The sequence below is a fragment of the Cinclus cinclus genome, chromosome 9 (assembly GCF_963662255.1).
Source record: "Cinclus cinclus chromosome 9, bCinCin1.1, whole genome shotgun sequence".
In the NCBI taxonomy this organism is placed as follows: domain Eukaryota; kingdom Metazoa; phylum Chordata; class Aves; order Passeriformes; family Cinclidae; genus Cinclus; species Cinclus cinclus.
In genome coordinates this window covers 24495761-24516486 of record NC_085054.1, presented here as the reverse complement: position 1 = coordinate 24516486, position 20726 = coordinate 24495761, and the positions used below count along the sequence as shown (strand labels likewise).

Here is a 20726-nt window from a genome sequence, read left to right as displayed (position 1 = left end):
TCAGTGAATTGCTGATCACTGAATATTATAAAAATATTTCTTAAAATTGTTTTTCTCTCATATGCACCGTTGTCCTTGTTGTAGCTAGGACAGAGTGAAGTAAGAAATTGAGTTTGACTCAGAATTTATGTTTATGCTTCAACTTTTTTAGAGATGATTTTAGAACTTTCCATATTTCCTCCAAATTACTGATCTCCATTCTGGTCCACTTAAAAACTACTTATATTATCACTTATATATTATCTTGGATATTAAGAAAAAAAGTTAAATTGATAAATAGACTTTTGTTGGGGTGACTTACCAAGTTCCAGACTTCTAATGAAATATTTTATTGAATTAATTAAATAATAATAATTATGTACATATATATGGTTTGCTAGTGAAAATAAGATTTCATTATTTTTATGCATATGGTGTAAATTATGTAATATTTAAAGTGTTAATTACTAAATTAGATTTATTATGCACCTTTTGTTTATTATGCACCCTTTTGGCCAGTACTGAAGTCTAAATGCTGTCAGTATCTGTTGGAGGTGGGACGCTTTTATATGTGCATCCATAAACACAAGCAGGTTTGGTGTCAGAAGGAATCAGGAATTTTAATTTGGACAAATTGTCTTCCATTGAATGGATGGTGACTAGAAATAGTCTGAATAAATGACCTTTACCCTTGGAGCCGTTGGAAGTCTTTAAAAGGAGATGTAAAGAGTGTTTGTACATACTGTCTCTGAGCTGCTGCTGGTGTCAGCTCTTCACCTGTGATTCACAGAAGCTACAGCAGTGATGATTTCTCTGGGACAGGGAGGAAAGAGTTTATAGCTACCATGCAAAGGAGAGTGCATGAAAGTTGTTGAATTTTTGCACATCTGGAGATGGAAGAATATCTGCTGTGTAGGTTTTATCACAAGTACCTCCAACATTCATAGTTTGAGATGCTTTGTTCGTACGGGTGATGGCAGTTCTTCTTATTCAAAAATGGTGAACAAAAGTTAACAGAGTTTGGGGCTTTCTGTTTATTTTGTTTTGGGGTTTTGGAGTCATAGTTGTGCTGAAGTGCAACTTGATATTGCAGTGAGATTCCCTGAGTAAATATGCTGGAGAAAAGTACAAGCACATACAGTTTCATCAGCAGTATTGTATGTGCTGATTGAGAAACATGGAAAGTTTCTGCATTCATTTCTTCTGCAAGTTTCTGTATTGTGGAACATGGCTGTGGTAATGTAAATGTCATTTATTTTCCTAAAGAGCAAGAGGCTGTGCATCAGCTTCTTAAAAGCAGGCTTTTGTGCATGTAAACTGGGTCAGAACAGAAAATCCGATGCCATATGAAGCAAGATAAGAGAACTCTGATAAAGGGTCATAATTAATAATATATAAATAAACATAATATTTATAATATTTATATAAAGAAGAATGACTAATTTAATCTATTGTAAGTTTTAACATGATAGTGTGTGAAAGTTTACTACCCCTGCTGATCTGCTTGCCCTCAAGTTTAATCAGAGCTCTTAGCAGGTGAATCACAGTAATCGCAATGTTTATTGCATCATTTTTGCTCCTATTCCTAAACTTTCTTGTCTGTTCTAAAAACACAGTAAACATAATAAAGCAGTATGAATAAAATGTTTCTCTGTGAATATACTGAGCTTTTTTGTGCATTTTGAAATTACCAGTGACTGAAGAGAGAGATGACACCTGTGCCCAAACCCTTAAGTGTTTTGTAGGATTTGTTCCACTCAGTGCTGGAGAGCCCTGTAATCTTCAGCTTTCTTTTGCATTATTCTTCCTTTTGCATTTAGTGTGTCCCCAGCTAAAAGCAGTGTTTTGGACAGTTAACTTTCTTTGTTGGTATATTTTAGTATTTGATCTTGTCATATTGTTGGGTTATGTTTCCACTGAGGCAGAAAGAGGAGGTGGAGTTTGATATTTTGAAACTCCCTTTGTGCAGTTGTTATCACCAGGTCACTTGTTGAAACTTCTGTTTCAGATGTTTGCTGTTGTTTAATCCTTTCCAGCCTCTGTTGAACATTTTCCTACTATTGCATTCTTTAGTGGAAGCTTATAGAAGGTAATGATAAGACATAAAAAATAACGTTAGCAAACAAGTTGGTGCCAAAGTAACTCAGGTTTATCCTTGAGGGAAGTGGGAGTAATGTGTAATTCACATCTTTCTGTATTTTGGGTCTTTCATTATTGGTTTTCTACTCAACTGTGTCAGTCATATTTCTTTTCCATTATGCTGAGCAAAATTCCTAGTCTTTTGGTGCCTGCTTTTGCTAAATCCTTCTGAGCCTGATATAGATGGGAAGAAAATTATATTCCATTTGAAAGTAAAGCATTTGAATATGTACAAATTTTTTTCCCCATACCATTAAGCACACAAAAAGTACATTTTTGGTGTTGCCAGTCTGTATTACAAAGAAGTTGTTCTAAATTTTTGAAGTCATACGTGCTTTTCTTCTCTTGCCACTTTTTCTCCAAATCCATATTCAGTCTCTGAGATGTCAGTGTATGAACATCAGCCATTTTTAATGAATCTGTCAGTCAAAACCACATGAATGCTTTTGTCTAGTACCTCCCACTGGTTACTGTCTTGCATTTGGTCATAGTAATTTTCTTCTGTTGCTGTGTAAACTTTAAATTTTATTTTCTTCAAAGACCTCTGCTGGTTTTTTAGTCATTTAGAAGTTTATCTGATTCACAGCGCCCTGTGCCCCACATAATTTTTAACATCTGCTGCTTGCACTATTTACAAATTTATATCAAATATATCCCCTGTTCTGAGATTCAGGATGTTCTATGTGAGAGAATCTCTGCATTTCTTATATGGTACAGCAAAAATCTTCAACAATGAGAAAATACTTCCTATACTTGTCTTAGGATTTAATATATTAGTCAATATCTGATTTTAGCTGCTTTTCTGGTAGCCATTGTTTTGAGTGGGATCAACTGATAAAGATGTGTTTGGAATTCTGCATAAAGTCTCATTTCCTGCCTTCCAAGTTGCTTAGTGAAAATGGTTCCTTGACTGTTAGTGAAACTGGTTAGAACTTTACCTTTGTGGTGAGAGCTGTATTGCTGGGCTGGTGAGCAGAGCCAACACGTGTTTCCAAACTGGGAGGCTGTTTCTTGAATGGCAAATGGCTCTGAATGAGAAACTGAGCATTGCTAGAAAAGTATTGATTAGTTACTGTAATTCTGTAGCTGAGAAGAAAGGGATGCTTAAGGCTTGGTGGAGGCATTTGATTGGATTTTGTATCAGTTCCTCGCAGAAATACAATTTGCACAAAACCACAAAATTCAGTTCATGTCTTGCAAAATAGTAATATAATGCAGGTTGTATAATGAGGATATAATTTGATGTGCATTTGGTCTTTTTTTAGTGTAAAAGAGAGTAACTCCATGTAGTGAATTATTTAATATGCAAGTGTTACTTCTGTTGAAATTCGTCTTAAAAAATTCTCTCAGCAATACAACAAAATCAGATATACATAATAGCTTTTCAATGGGCATGCAGATATTAGAAGGATGTCTTTTGAACATAAAACAGTATATAAATACAGCCATCAAGTTGTATTATCAAGCAATCAAAACAGAGAGTAACAATTACAGTATTTCATTTTAGATGGAAAATGTAGGTTAATATTACCAAAATATATTCATGCTCCCATTTACTTTCATCATGTTTTAGATTATATATTGGTTATTTGATTTTTTTGTTTCATACCAAATAAAGATTCAAAACTCACTCCGGAATGCTTTCCTAGTAGCTCAGGTGGTGGGAGCTGTGACTTTGCTGGATCTGTTTGCAAAGTGAACGGGGCTGCTTAGATCAGGAGACTTCAAACACATACACTTTAATTTTCCAAGTCATCAGTCTTCTAATTGCGTAGCACCATTCATTACATTAGCATTAATATATGAAATATATCTAGGCAATTTGCCTGGTCCTAAGTGCAGTACATAGTTGTCTTCCATAAATACTCCAACCACCATTAATGAAAACTAATGGCCCATCCAAATTTGCATTCGGAGTACTACTTGAAATCTCCAAAGGACTGTCCACAAAGCTAGGGTAGTAATTTTTGGCATTTGAAGTTGCTGTTTCCCAATGTGTTGTTGTGCTTAATGCTAATTACCCAACAGAATGGATAAATACAACAATTTTTATATGTAGTATAACCCAGTTTCAGCAACAAGATTGTAATTAGCGATCGAGCAACAGTCTTGTTAGCATAATCAAGCAAATAAATCACTTCTGTTTGAAGTGTAAACGTCCAAAATAGCATCTTTACTTCCCTTGTATGTGAAAGCAAGTTTTCTTTGTGCTAAAGTGTTTGTTGGGTTTTTTTTGTAAAATCATCTATTATATTTTAAAATTAATATAGAAATAATTAGTTAATCCTGAATACTAGACATCATAGATGAGCTATCTACTGATAGAATACCAGTAATGCAGAGAGAAATAGTCTGAATTTAACTTAGAATTATGGTCAAAAATAGCCATGTAATTGTTTTTTAGGGTTTTTTTTTTGTTTGTTTGTTTGATATTGTGGTGGTGTTTGTTGGTCACCTAGCAGTTTCTGAAGAATTAAAACATTTGTCTCTTAGGTTCTGGGACATAACTGGCAAGTCTTTGGGCAGGTACTCATAAGAGGTTTGACCTCAAGGTGTCTGTACTTCAGAATTTGTGTGTTATTGGGCATTTTGGTTTGTTGTTGTTTTTTTTTTTGTTTGTTTGTTTTGATTTGTGGGGGTTTTATTTTATTATATCAATTTTTTTTTCATTTTTTTTAAACTATACTACTTCAGGATTTGTATGACCTTTCTCATTTAAACCCCCCTACTGCATCCTTCTTCTAAAATCATAGTGTAGTGTTCCATGTAAGAGATGAATAAACACTGGTTCAGTAAGATCTTGAAAGTTACATTTTTATTTAACGGTTTATCCAGGTTCATGTTAACAAGAATGAAAGTTGAAGGTAAAATTTTGAAGAGCATTGTGAAACTTCACTTGTGAATTGTTGCAATTTGTTATTTTTACTGGTGTAGGGGATGTAGGAGACCCCTCAATCTCTGCAGTCACAGTCAAGTACCTTAGGATTAGTAATGATCTTATGAAGTGCTACTTTTGTCATCAGAAGAGAGCAACTTCATGCTCTGACATGTCTGACACCATCGAGGGAAATTTCTTAGACACTCTTAACTGTGCATGGAAGCAGACATGGTCTTGTTGAGTATCTCAGAAAACAAAAAGAGATACCTGGTAGAACATTCAGCTGCTCATTTAGAAATGGGTTTGGCTCTGAGCTGCTACCAAAAGGGAGAAAGGAAAATATTTGTGGTGTAGATAATTACTGGTAATTGAACTTCTGGATTAAATACATGCCATGCGCTCATCTCTTGGTAAAACATTATAAGTTGGTTATTTGGAGTTTTTGATTCTTTCTTTTTCCTAAGGAGACAGGCAGGTCAGCCAAGGGCAAGTTTGGGAGGTTGTAGAAACCATAACCAAAGTTGAAGTTTTGCACAAAATACTAAAGAAATGCCAAAAAGAGTTTGCTTATTTCTTTGAAGTAATAAAGGATGAAAACACCAAAACCGTATGTAATTTGTTTCCTTCCTGTACCCCAGCCTTACAAAACAACTAATTTTTTTATAGATGGGTTTGTATATGTAAAACAGTAAGTTCATGTGACTCTGCACAAGGCACCAAGCATTACCAAAACTATTTAATGGCCTGTTCTGATTTTTGGTCACATAGAGGATGTAAAGAAAAAAAGCTCTTCTTCTCATACTAACATTTAATTGAAAAAGTTAACGTAACTTTTAGGATTGTGGGTCATTATCAAATAGGAAAAAAAGCAAATCAAATTCTCAATATTTCATATATAGATTATAGCACACAGCCTGTCCATTTTTGGCTTCCATGTGACTTTTTGTTATAATTGATGTGATCAAAACGGAGCACAGACACTTCCTGTTCCAGGAATTTTCTGATAAAAGTGTCTTCAGATGCAAGCTACTGTTAATTGATCATTATTGAAGGATGATGTTTTGAATCAGTCAATTCTAGACTGATTAGTCAATGCATGATTTTCTTTAAATTTTATCCAAATTTAAATAAAGAGTTCCATTTGTGTCTCCAAATCTTGATATTTAGAATATTTTTCATTCCATGGATTCAGGTTTTATCATATACCTGTGGAGAGTATATTTTGGATTTTTTTCTAGATATTTTATTTTGTGCAATAACTTATTACAGTTACCACAGTGGAAATTAATTTTTGATCTGCATTTTCTATCACAAATCACTCAACTGTGTGGCTCTATAAATTTGTTATTTAAATATATAAACTTCAGCATAGGAAAAAATATTTTAACTGAAAAGAAAATTAATTATAAATGAAATTAATACACAATATTTGTTGGGAAGGTAGTGCTCCTGAAATTTCAAGGTTTTCAGTGCTAGGCTTTACTTTTGGTTGATCTACAGCAATAACCTTGTCTGTCTGAAATGAAGAGCCCTGAGACCATCTCATCATCCATCTGTGTGCACTCAAGGAACGAGGGCTCATGGCATGGACAATCAGGAGATTGGCTACAACCTTCAGCCATTAGTTCACTGAAGTTTGAGCTTGAAATGAAAGCTGTTAAAATTTTAATTCTGAAATTTTGGAGGACAGTGCCTGCTTTTAATGTTTACATGATTTACTAGTTACTGATTGTATTTTTTTTTCTTAGTTTAGCATTTCAAGCAGTTTTGTGTGCTTGTGAAAATTTCTTCCCTAAGGCAACACTGGAATTTCCACATATATATGAAAAATGAGTCATTTTCTGCTCAGGTAGCCTTAAATCAGCAGTTGTCTCAGCAACAGTGAAAATGGTGGAAACTATTTTCATGTCTACAGAATCTTAATAACACCATTTCTTTAGGTTTTTTTCTATAACCTCTTTAGGCATTTTCCCTTAAAATTGATCTCAGAATTAACCTCAAAAGACTTTTCCCCACATTAGGTCTCAACCATACACAGTTTGATAGTGATCCTCCTAATTTCTAAAACTTGGAAATTTTGCAGATAAAAAGCTTTGGTGGGCAGACCAGAACTTGGCTCAGATTGGCACCTGTAACAAAAAAGATGGAAGAAACCCAACTGTCCTGCGAAATAAAACTGCAGGTGTAGTTCATATGAAAGTGTATGACAGAGCAGCACAGCAAGGTAAACACATTTTAACTATATTTAACCAATTTTTGGAGTGCCCAGTATCTTTCCTTATGTGGTTCTCCCAATGTGAAGAAAATAATTATTTGTAATCAACTAATTCCTTAAGTATCTTAGTGAAATTGCATTTTTCTTCATGAAGCTTCACTTTTCTGACGTGTTTAGTTTATTGTGTTTAATGTCTATTATAAATCTTATTAAAATATATTCTTCTATTATTTAAATGTAATAACTAGGCAGGAGCATAGATTTGTAAGATCACTTTGGAGTATGTCTTAAATATAGTAAAAATGGCTTGTTCATGAAGATAAAAAGGCTAATATAACATTTGATGAATTAGCAGGATATGATCAATGATTCATTCCTGGTCCAGATTAAGACACACTAATGTCAGTGAGATTTCATTATTACCTGAATATACAATGTTCAGGTTTTGATGATGCTTTTACTTCAAAATAGGCAGACTTTCAGAAAACAGAATTATTAATATTCTTAGGGGAAATGTGGAGTTGGAATTCAGCACAAGTGAAGCATGGGAAGGTATATGAATTTATGAAATAGTTTATACATATCTCAATTTTTCAACTAGGCTATCTGAACAGAAATTGGAAATAATAGTAATAATGTATCGATAGCATCACTTACTTTTTAGCCAGGGTTTCATTGCTCAAGTTTTGATTTCTCTTGTCTCTTTTCCTACCATGTCATAGGCAGCAATTCTTGTCAGTTGAACAATGGGGGATGCTCCCAGCTTTGTTTGCCAACATCAGAAACCACCAGAACTTGTGTGTGCACAGTAGGCTACAACCTCCAAAAAAACCGCATGGCCTGCAAAGGTAACATGGCTTTCAGCATTTATTTTAACCAACTTAAGTTCTCAGGGAGCATTGCAATGAGTAAATAAACTTATTTTAGTCATTTCTAGTCAAATAACTTTATTTAAAATGCTTGATTGAAGCGGTAACAGAGAAATGTCTCCTGTGGTTAGGACAGAATTAAATTTAGTTTTTCATTAAATTATTTAAATAAATAAATTTCGATGGTAACTGTTTTGTTTTTTCCTTTATGGAGACAGGAAAGCAAACCATAGAACCATCATTAATAAATATTTGTTCAAGATCATATAGCTTTAATCTAAATTATAGGCTACAAGTATCTGAATGGTAGAGTATCTCATCCTATTGTATTGCTCTTAATATAAAATAAAACCGCTTTTTTCCTTAAATCTTTTTCTTTTTAATTTGGCAGAAGTCAGACCATAGCTCACAGCTTACTCTTTGCCTGAATAATGCAAAATAGTCTTATGGCAAAAGTGTCTTACAGTTCTAGAAATTTAATGCTATTTATAGCTATTAATTAGGACTAAGAGAACTACTATGTAAGAACTTTACACAGTAGAATTTATTCCTGTCTAGCAGAAATGGGTGCATTTGGAATGTGATTCATCTAAAATAGAAGCAGGCTTTTAAAATGCATCAAAAAAGCAACATAATTCTCTCTCTGTGCAAAGGAAATGTGCATAACTGAAGTGAGATGAATCCTATACCTCGACAGACAATTTACTGTCCTGTTTTCCACAAGTTCTTTGAAACTCATCATCATCTCTTGCTGAGTATGTTCACAAAACACAGATGTACATTCAAAGTATTCTTGATTTTCCCATAATTCAAACCCATTTCTTCATAAATTTTGATTTTCATTTCTGCTAATTACCTGATTATAAGGTGGTGTTTGAAGTGGATGGTGATTCCCTTCTCTTGATAGGATCACATTTGTAATTTAATTAGAAATGCAATGTAATTATCGTTTCAAAGCACTGGAGTTTTCACTCTGGAAAGCTGTGGCACACTATTGGAAAATTATGTTTAATGTATGTTAGCTCCTCTAATCTTGGTTATTTGGAAAGTTTCCTCTTTGGTCTCATTGGCTGCTTTTACCTTTCCCTTAGGTATTGAATCATTTCTCATGTACTCTGTCCATGAGGGAATTAGAGGAATTCCTCTTGATCCACATGATAAAATGGATGCTTTAATGCCTATATCTGGGACTTCATTTGCTGTGGGCATAGACTTCCATGCAGGTAAATATTATGTATAACTTGTTGTATGTATATTTAAAGTTGTAAATTCTTCTCATAAATGAATTAACCCCTTGTTTTCAAACCTTAAAGTAATTTCAACTGCATTTAAAGGAATGGGAAATGGATCATGTTAGAGAGTTAAGCTCAGCCTTTAATATTTACAGTAAATAGGAAATATTGTGCACATGCCAATTGCTCTGGCAGCTGCTCTCTTTTGGCAGAGCCATCGCTGAGAACTTGAGTAGGAAATTGGTGATTTTACAGAACATGTTCAACAAGGGAAAAGGCTTGTTCCTGCTATGACACTTTTTCCATGGGATTTCCTTTGTCCTGTGTGGTGTTGTATGTAGCAGGTGGCTTTCACAGCCGAGTGGGAAGGTTTTGTCCCTGTCCAGCACAGCTCAGCCACATTCCTGCAGGGCACAAGCCAAGTGTGGGTTTGATTCTTCCTTCTGGAAGGAGCTCTGGCAGTCTGAAGTGCAGTCATTTCCACCTGGAGTACACTGCATACCTTTCCATTGTATATACAGAAATAGTTTCTAATTTACACAGCCTCACAAACTTCCTATGAAATTAGGAGGTTTCAGTTTTGAATGCATGTGGAAGAAGGTGGGAAAAAATTAAAAGATCAGATTCTAAAAGTAATTAGATACATCCCCCAGTGATATTTAGACAGCTTCAAACATGTGAGCAGGTTTTGATTAGTTTTTGGAAAATAAATAATGTGTGACCAAATAGTGACCTGAAAAATATCCTGTCTGTATTTTTAACTCATCAGCTCTTTGGCCAGCCTGCCTTTGAGACTCCTTTTGTTACCCACTGAGTTTACAAACTGGCAGTCTAGAAATAAAATCTTAAGTTACCTATGTTATGTAAATGCAGACATTACATTCTTGAAACGTACAATTATTGTGTCATACTCCATTGTTTTTTATTTTGATGTAGATTCTGCCTGGGATTTCAGCATTGAGAGATCCTAATATTTTTCTGGAGTGTATGTTATTTTTTACCTTTGTATTGAAACCAGACATTGGCTCTGTTGGACTAGTTCCTCACACAAATATCACTAATCTTTTCTTACGAGGTTGGAAATGAAATTCATTAGGTTTTCACTTTTTTTACCTCCTTCTTCACTGATGCTCTTGCATCTCTGCCTAGCAAAATTTCAATTTCTCAATATTTTACAGTACCCCCATAGTTGTCTATTTTGCTTTCAAGTCAGTGGCAGTGGGTGTTCAGAACTTTTCTCATATCATGGGTATAGTTCAGTTATAGTCTCCAAAGACATAAAAATCACATAAAAACCAGTGCCTTTGACACACATCTGAGATGGGAAGGACTCTGTTCCAGAGATTTCATCTATTCCTGGAAAGACACAGGAGGAGAGAGAAGTGGTGACCACACATGTTCATGACAGAGAGTACTGAGGCAATGCAATTGGGTTGTCTGGGTTTGGTTGGTTGGTTGGGTTTTGTTTTGTTTTGCTTTTGTTTGGTTGTTTTTTTATTTTTTTTTTTTTGGTTTAAATTATGCAAACTTTGCAAAATTATGTCTAACACATCAGACTAAATTTCGACCTTTTCAATTTAAAATACCAATACCAGGGTTTTATTGGCTATTTTGCATCTCATGGTTTTTTGGTTTGGTGGTTTTTTTTGTTTTGTTTTGTTTTTCTTTTGTTTGTTTGTTTTTGGTTTCTTTTGGATTTTTTTTTTTTTTGTGCCATAGCCATAAGATATGCTAGCTTCTACTTTAGAGAGGTTTATGTGAACTTATCTAATAAATATCAAATTAATATTTTGGAAGAATTAGATTTTTGACTTTTTGGAAAAATGAATTTTGAGGCTGGATGAAATAAAGTGAAGTTCTTCAACTTGAGTTGATGAAGTTCCAGCACAGACAACATGGATAGAATTGGCTTGCGAGGATAAATGTAAATGATGTGCAGGAGTGAAATCACAAAGGGATAGCATGTTATAAAAGAAGTTACAGCTCTCAACTCCATTTCAGCTTCAAAAACAGCAGTTTTCCTCATTTTTTTACCTTACACTGGATTTTATAAATACGTTTCTAAAACCTACATACATCAAATATGATTCAGAATACAAGTGAAGGTAATTTCAGATTTCATCTTGTTTTTTTATTTTCCACTTAGTGATTGTTGCTTTCATTTCACTCTTCTTCAGGAATGATTCCCAAATTTTGCTGTTATCTCAGTAATTTAGGTATGCAAAGTGGATGGAATATATTACATATGCTAGTAGTACAGCTTATCGTAACTAAAAATCTAATGAGAATGTTTTTTGCAGACATGGACAAGTTAGAAGATGCATACACCTTTTTTCTCCCTGTGTTTTGATACTTCTAACTAAATTATAATTAGCAAACAAGTAGCAAAATGCATGACTCTCATATTTGTTTTACTACTTGAAGTCAGAATTCTCATTTGTTTAATTGATGGTGGTGTAAGATTGTTGAGCATACCAGTACTGTATATTATACAATTAACTCTCTTATTTTATAAATATATCTATCAATCTACACAAATATTTATACTCATATACATATATATAGATACATGTGTATATTTGTAGATGTAAAATATTTAGATATATATTTACATAGGTAATAGTCCTATGCTGTATATAGAAATGCATATTCTATTAATACACTCACACAATTATGAAATTAAAAGCAGATTTACAAAGTATGAAAAAAATAGCGAAGGAACAAATAGTATTTAATATCTCTCTGCAAAACATCTCACTTAGGAGGTCATTAGCTCATAACTTTGCAAGCAGAATGTTGGTTGCAGCTTGTTTACAGAACCTTGTCAGTGAACAGAGACAATTCTGCTTGAGGGATGCTCTCACTTTGTTTGCCCCACCTCTTTTTTTGAGGTTATTATGTGCCACAGAGGGGAGTTCTGTGCTTGGGCCACTTCAAATTCTCTGTCTGACTGTTGAGTTTTATGGTCAAAGTTGTCCTTTTTTTCCACTTTATGGACAATTTCTGCAGCAGAAAGGCTGGGAAGACAACTGAGATGTCCTGAAACACCAAACAAAAAGAATGTTAATGGAAGCTTGTCAGGATATTTAAAATAAAAGCTGACTTGTGGATGGAATATATGTTTTTTTATTCTTTTGTCAGCATATTACTCTCAAATGACACTTTTTATTTCCCTAGTTATTTTTTTTCCCTTACACTGCTAAAATTCAATGTGTCTGGTTACTGAAGGAAAAGAGTGTATAAGGAGTTTTACACTGTAGCTTTTCAGACTCCTAAATATTTTGGAATGGTGACAAACAAAATAGTATGTTTGTGAAGCATTTATTCCATTAGGGAATAGGTAAAGAAAGCATTTATTGTGATTTTTAGGAGGTAGTAGCTTCCATCTCCTGTCATAGCCCTATTGTGCTACATGTACTGTACAAAACAACCTAGAAGTCTGACAGAATTATTTTAAACAGAATTTAAGAAAAGGCAAAGGAATGAGGAATCAAAGCTGATAATTTTGATAGTTAATGCATATTAATAAAGCTGTAACTGGCAATATTTGCAGTTGCTAATGCAGATACTTGGACTGACGTGAATTAATCTGAGAGTAATCGGCACATGTTTTATAGGAAATGATACAATCTATTGGACAGACATGGGTTTCAACAAGATCAGCAGAGCTAAGAGAGACCAGACCTGGAAAGAAGACATTGTCACAAATGGCTTGGGGAGGGTTGAAGGCATTGCAGTGGACTGGATAGCAGGTAGGTCTGAGCCTGCTCCAGGACTTGCCATCATTGCTGAGAGTACGCGCTCGCCTCTTCAGCTCAAGGTTAAATAACTAACTTGGTTTCCTTTCAGCTCTGATTTCTAGTATTGTAAATGTCTGGAAATTACTTATAGATACATATTAGATGGCACTTCTAACAGGAAAAGTTTCAATACCAGTTTATACTATGAAAAGGCTGGATAGGAGTATAAATTACAAATATAACACCTATGCAAATGAAAATACAGCAGTTAGTTTCCTTTCCTTGGTGCAGTGACTTCAGGGTAATTTTTTCCAGGTAACATATACTGGACAGACCACGGCTTCAACCTGATCGAGGTGGCGCGGCTGAACGGCTCCTTCCGCTACGTGGTGATCTCCCAGGGGCTGGACCAGCCCCGCTCTATCGCGGTACACCCAGACAAAGGGTAACATGTCATTCCTAACGTACACAGAGCTTTCGCCTTGCTCTCTGTATTCATAACATCCTGTCAGTTCTCTGCAGAACAGTTCCGGTTTTCTAAGGAAACCATTTCACCAGAAGGTTACAGGTAGCTTGGAAGTGTGCTTCAATCTGAAGACACCAAGGAAACCTCATCAGCTGATGAAGGACTTCATGGTGAAATAACTCTAGGATCACATAGCATCTCAGTGCAACAGCCAGGGAGAATGGCCAGGGTAGCTGAAATTCATGTGAGATGAAGGTTGTGGATTGGAGAGGAAGGGTTGCTAAAAGTGACATCTGTATTCACCCAAGTGATTTTTGAGAGAAGGGACTACTCTGCAGCATAGACAGAAATAGGGAATGTACCATCCCCTTCCACCTCCAGAACTCCTTGTGGAATCCCTGTCCCTGGAGTTGTTCAAGGCCAGGCTGGATGGGGCTCTGAGTAACCTGGCCTAGTGGAAGGTGTCCCTGGCCATGGCTTGGGGATTGTTCAGGATACTCAGGGAGAATTGAGGGACCACAGTTTTCTGTTTTACATGTCTGGCAGAGCAGTGTTCCTTCTGCAAAGGAAGGAAAGCTTCATCTGTTTTAGAAAATTGTGCCACAAAGTGATAACTTGAGATGTCTCCACTCAGTTCCTCCAGGAGAAGTACAGGGCTGCCATTTCATGCAAAGATATTAAGGCCCTTTTTGCCCTTTGCATTATAGTTAAATCTCTTCCTCTTTTTGAGGTAAAACTTTCGAAGGTGTTCTTCCCTCCCCTTGCCCTGACTTCACACTCTGCATTTGTCTGGAAGCTGGAGTTGACAGCTGTAAGAACAGAGAGGAAAATAGCAGTTATTAGAGCTTGTTGAATCTTCCAGTTAGGGCAAGATGGGAGGTAGGCAGCATTCAGCTGGTTGGTGACATTATTTATTGTCACTGAGGAAAGAGTGAGGAATGTGTAGCCCTACAAAATGGTGTCTTTGCCCCCAATCAGGTATTTTTATTCATATAATATTCTATGGCAGCTGTGTATGAATTTCTTTGCAGGATTTTAGATTCATTTGACCTGCAACTTATGGGTTGGTTTAAGGAATGGTCAACTATATCAAATGTCTGCTTTCCTGTGGTCAACATTTGGTTCATATCCTGTATTAAGAAAAAAGTCTTAACTGTCTGACCAGATGCCTGAAATTCCAATTCTGTTTAGAGGTGTTATTAATGATCTGGTTAAAATTGCATTAAACTTATGTAGTGATTGTTAAAATCTGGCTGATTAATACTGCCTGTTTTGATAATCCACAACGTATTTTTGATTTAACTCATGTTGCAGTTTTCTTTCCTAGTCTTTATGAGTTTTGTCATTAGTATAAATGGTATTTGTTCTATCAAGAACTGTGAGGACAGATTAATTTTTTTCCTGGAGCCAGAAAGCTCTACAATGAGAGCCAGAGTGGGTTTTTTCAGAAGCTGAATTTGATGAGCAAATTATAGGATTCATATTTTTTTCACCCTTATCACATTATTATCCCTCATTATTTCATATATCTGTAGTCATCTAGTCAAATACTGCTGCTTAGCAGCAGATTGGTGTGATGTCACCAGACACAGGGGAGAACTGTTTTGTAATGCCCAGAAGATTTTTTTAATCTTTAAAAATTGACTAACACATACATTCCACACAGATGTAAGCATTGGAGAATGGTTTTGTGAGTTCTGTTCAATTTATGTACAGCATGTTAATAAAATAAGATTTTGTGTTCTGTGAATATTTGCTATGAAAATCCTTCTCTTTAGGCAGTTAGTAATATTTTAGGCCTCAATTGTTATATTCAGTATTTCTTCCTCAGAATATATGCTAATTTGTGTGTTTATAATATATTTTAACACAGATACACATGCATACATTTATATTTGTAGACACACAGATATTCCCACAAAGCCTTTCCATGGGTTACTGTTCATAAATCTCTGTGTAGATTTTTTCGCCCCATTTTGCTGTACATGAAGCAACACACTGAGAAGTTTATCAAGGTGAAGTTTGACAAAGCGTCTTTTCCCAAATTAGTGATGCAGCTGTGGCAGTGAGTATACAGGAACATGAGATTAAATAAAATTCAGATTGTTCCCATGAGGTATTTGGCAGAATTTGAAAAATATTTTCTTATCCATTAAGGTCCCACTGCTCTACCATTTCCCACAGTGCTTCTCACTACTTCATAGCTAAAACATTTTTAAATCAGGCATCCCTTGTCACAGCATTTGTTAGTGTTAGATGCAAGAGCTTCTGATCCAGATTTTTTTTTTTTAACTTGCTTTATTTTTCCCAAGCACAAAGTTGAATTCTTTAAGGCATAGAATTGCATATGGACTAAAGGAATACAATTTTAAGAAGTTCATATATATGCTTTGAAAGCAATATCTTAACTAAGGGTCCAATAAACAAGTATTATGATACATTTAATTTCTTCAGGTTATTTAGACATGAGCGCCACATGTTTTTTAGGTATCCATTTAGTGATAGTAGCGCATTTTGTTTGCAATTTTAATTGGTAATTTCTACAACATTCTAGGTATTTATTTTGGACAGAGTGGGGACAGACCCCTTGCATAGGCAGAGCACACTTGGATGGCTCTGAGAAGGTCGTCCTTGTGAGCCTGGGGATTGCATGGCCTAACGGGATTTCCATCGATTATGAGGTTGGTTCCTCTGTCTTCCAGCATACCCTCAAATGTGCAGTATTTGTTATATTTCATTAAAGCTAGCTGGTGTTCTACCTTGATGTAATCTTAATAACTCTCAATTAACTACTTGGACAAGCCTGTTGACGTTTCCTTTGAAATTAATCTTTAGGAAAATAAATTGTATTGGTGTGATGCTCGTACCGACAAGATAGAAAGAATTGACCTTGAGAGTGGAGGGAATCGGGAGATTGTGCTGTCAGGGAGCAATGTGGATATGTTTTCAGTTGCTGTGTTCGGAGCTTACATCTACTGGTCTGACAGGTAATTTATTTTTCATAAGTGTTTTAAATCTCAAAATGTTATTTCGGTGCCAGGTGCCTCACCTTTGTAGGATTAGCCTTTCCTTAGCAAGGTCACAGGCGGGATCGGGGAATCCCGCCCAGTTTCCAAGGAGAAGCGGTTGTGAAAGATAAAAAGCACCTCGGTGCCATAGATGAGAACAGGCTTCTCCAGCTCCTGTTAAGTGAACTCTCCACTGCTCTTCAGTCATTTGTTTGGTGTGAATTAGTTGAGGATTGTTGATGAGACATCTTCAACTTTTTTGGCAGAGCACATGCAAATGGCTCTATTAGAAGAGGCCACAAGAATGAGGCCACGGATGCTGTGACCATGAGGACTGGCCTTGGAATAAACCTGAAGGAAGTGAAAGTCTTTAATAGAGCACGAGAGAAAGGTTGGCTGTTCTTAAGGATGCTATTGATTGTTTTAATATAACCTGCTATTTTTTCTGTACATTAAAGCATACCAAAAATTAAGTAATCAATTATTTTTTTTCACCACTTTTTACTCTTGAAGTAGTATTTTTTTTTAAACTAAAATTAATGTACTAAAGAAAATATATAGTATAAATCCTACTAAAATTCTGCAGAGTGTTTCAAAGAGAAAATCTAAAAGCAAAACACTTCCTATCATTTCAGGTTTTTGCTTTGTCTTTCTTAAGAGACAGCTTTAGGATTGAGAGACCTTGAACTCTTAGGATTGAGACCTTGATCTGTACTTTACAAGGCAGTAATTTCAGGCAGTTTCAGATTTCTATTGGCAAGCAAACCAGAATTATTTTTTTTTTCTTAATAGAGATTCCCACTCTGTCTCTCAATATTTATTTGCTGACATTACTTGGTTTTGGGGTTTCAGTATTTTTTTTTTTCCTTCTGTGGAAAGAGACCTTGTACATAATCAGATTTCCTTTATATTCAATTAGTCTAGCAAACTCAAGAGGCAAAAGTTATTACAGACTCTCTGTGATTTATGGTACTGTTGGTTAAACTTTGCTCTCCACTACCTGACTAAGAACAATCTTGCTATTTAACTGTCCTTTTGCTTCAAAAATTCTGGTTTTGACAAGATCTTGAAAAACTTGTTCTGCTGAGGAAAATTAGTTAGATGTCTACCGAAAATGATGATTATTTCCTCAGAAAAATCTTCTACTAGGTAATCCAGAAAAAAATTTCTAGAAATGTACTCAGAGAGGAAAAAAATAAAATATTAACACATATATAAAACTTTTAATACAAATATCTTTCTAGTGTTGGTAGCGCTCAAAATTTGCTTTAATCGCAGCATTATATATTCAATGGTTCTGTTTCTTCTGCATAGATCTCTCCTAAATAACTGCATTAAATATGACATGTCAAATAAATCTGCATTTTGAAAGGAAACATATTTACAAACTAATAAAGCTCTTTTTTGAAAAATTAAATATTTCTGAGAAAAAATAATTTGTAAACACATATGCATAATAATTTTACTATGGATTTCTGCATGCAATTTCAGAGCATCATGTTTTGTGGATAGAAATAAATCAACACCAAAATCCATTTCTTTTAACTAGGCTAGAAATTGTTAATGTCTGCTGGCTTGGAAAGGCTTTATATTATAGAATTAGGAAAATAGAACAGTGGGATAAAACAATGCTTCTTTATGTGCAGTTTTTATTGATGGATTTATAGACTTGACCACATAAGAAATAGAATAAATGATTACTGAGGCTAAAAATCTACTGATGTCAGCTTGAAAAACATACCTGAATGATTTTTTAATATATTTTTCAAATTTTACTAGGGTACAAATGGTTATTGTCTTTGGGAGGGGATATCAGTGAGCCAGAAGGACAGAAGGGAAAATAACAGGTGAAAAATGTTTTCAGAATGTTTCTCTATCTCACACTATTATATATAGAGTTTTAAAGTTCATTGAACTAGATTTAATTAACTGTTTGGAAATACCCAATATAATTAGTTTCCTGACTTTTTTTATTAAAATAACCCCCCACCCCCAAAACAAGCAATCAAAAAAAACCCCCCAACACCCTGATGAGCTGTGGTGATTGTGATTAATGCTTTTTTTTAAACACCTGTTTTATCCTTTCTGATGAATCCATCCTGCAAAGATGGGCTTGCAAGGATTCCCACCCCTCAGTGCAGTTTTACAGGTGTGCAAGGACTTTCCCTGACTATTCTGGCTTCAGAATTGGCCATTTTTAAAGATGTTTACAGCTGGGTGAACCATGGAAGCGTTGAGGTTTCCCAAGAGATTTTAGAGTCTTCAGGATCTACTTCATATATTTATTTTTTTTTCTTCTCGACCTCTCATCCATCCAAACAGATATTAACTTTTCTAGCCTAATAAAACTTTTTTTTTTAAAAGTTTTAAGCAAATGGAATGTAAAAATGTGTTTAGCTGAATCTCCACGTGTGTTACTTAATTCCAGTGGACTTTCTCATGAATTTTTTCCTAGGAGAAGAAAATTAAATATTTCTGGTTTAAAGAACAAGTTAACTCTCATTTGCCGTGATTTTTTCTTGAAAGGATTTTCAGCTTGAAATGTATCAGTTAAAGAATTCAATCAGCAGTACCTTCAGACACAGCATCTTCCCAACAATTGTGGTTTTGTACCTGAAAACATCCTGTTAAAATGGTTTATTCACCGTCATTATGTGGAAAACTTTCAGAAATGGAAAAATTACTATACTGAAAGAACTGAGTTGGTAGGTGGAAAGGGCTGTCAGAAACAGAAACTGAATTATCTGAATTAGCTATAACAGTAATTTATAGATCGTCCAAGATAAAAAAGAAAAAGACAAATAGTTCCCAATTATTAATGATTACTGTTATTTTAAATATTACTTGCAACAAGTGTAGTTACTAATATGACAGTGATTCCTTAATGGTGTGCAATTGTCAGGGAGTAAGTTTTTGAAGTCAGGTTTTAAATTAAATCAGAACAAAATGTTAGGAAATGTCTTCATTAAAAACAGTGAACTGGATTCACAGGTTTTTTTTACCAGTCAATACATGCATATTTAATTTGGTAGAAAATGTTAAAGCAGTACTGTATTCTGAAGGTAGCTAAATTTGACTTTTTGTCAGTAACAGGTGTTTTAAAAAAATTTAAAGCTCAAAGCACTTGAAACATTTTCTAAGTTTTCAGCTGGTTTTGGAGGAATAACCCATTTTATCTTTTTCTGTTAATAAAATATGCACTGTTGTGAATTGAAAAGGGCATTAATTGTATTTGCTCATTAATAGTATTCTTTAAAAATATCTTTTGGTGTTGTTAAATTTGCGTTACTTACTATTTTCACCTTTTGTTTTCCTTATGAACATAGTCCAAATAATTTTTAAGAGGAGAATTCCCAGAACCCATGAAAGTTCATTTCTGTTTAACTGAGTACATTATTTACAAAAGACAGGTTTCATAATGTTTTTTTCCCAGGTACCAATGTCTGTGCCAGGAACAACGGTGGATGCCACCAGCTCTGCCTTTATCGCGGGAACGCGCGGAGAACTTGTGCCTGCGCTCACGGGTACCTGGCAGAGGATGGCATCAGCTGCCTCAGGCACGAGGGCTACCTGCTCTATTCAGGAAGGACAATATTAAAAAGCATCCACCTTTCAGATGAGACTAACCTGAATTCTCCAGTAAGGCCCTATGAAAACCCAGAGTACTTCAAAAATGTGATAGCGTTGGCCTTCGACTACAGCCTGAAGGGAAGGGGCACCAACCGTATATTCTTCAGTGATGCCCACTATGGAAACATCCAAGTTATTAAAGACAACTGGGCTGGCAGAAAAGTGCTAATTGAAAGTAAGTAAAAAAACCCAAACATACTTCCCAAAATGCCTGTTTTATTTCAATAAGCTTTATTTAGGGAAAAGTTGGCGATCAGTTGGCTTTATAGAGTAAAAAAGTCAATGAAATTTTACCATGATTAATTATTATATTTTATCCCTGTAAGATACATTTAAGCATCAACCACTTCAAAATAATTTGTTTTAAAATGGGCTTATGAGGTGTAAAGCATATTAGTAGAAATCAGAAGTGATGGTGGCAATGCTTAATTTATATTATTGTGATTTTAGGAGCTTTACTGTTGAAAAAATCCCCAGTGTGCATTGCTTGGAAATGAAACTGTCTGGTTAATTATGTTTCTAGTTAGTAAGGGTGAAGTCTCTGTTGCAGCCATTTCCCAGTATAAAATA

The 20726-nt window shown here is 34.9% G+C and overlaps 1 protein-coding gene across 1 annotated transcript in view; it reads left to right on the top strand.

Annotated features, from left to right (window-relative positions):
• Window positions 1-20726, top strand: part of LRP1B (LDL receptor related protein 1B) — a 290652-nt gene that overhangs the window by 132955 nt on the left and 136971 nt on the right. Inside the window, exons 30-38 of the mRNA XM_062498644.1 lie at window positions 7080-7220; window positions 7934-8059; window positions 9172-9303; window positions 12930-13064; window positions 13368-13497; window positions 16073-16199; window positions 16354-16505; window positions 16793-16917; window positions 19960-20331. Coding sequence (XP_062354628.1) covers window positions 7080-7220; window positions 7934-8059; window positions 9172-9303; window positions 12930-13064; window positions 13368-13497; window positions 16073-16199; window positions 16354-16505; window positions 16793-16917; window positions 19960-20331 — 1440 coding nt within the window. The remainder of the gene's footprint in view (window positions 1-7079; window positions 7221-7933; window positions 8060-9171; window positions 9304-12929; window positions 13065-13367; window positions 13498-16072; window positions 16200-16353; window positions 16506-16792; window positions 16918-19959; window positions 20332-20726) is intronic.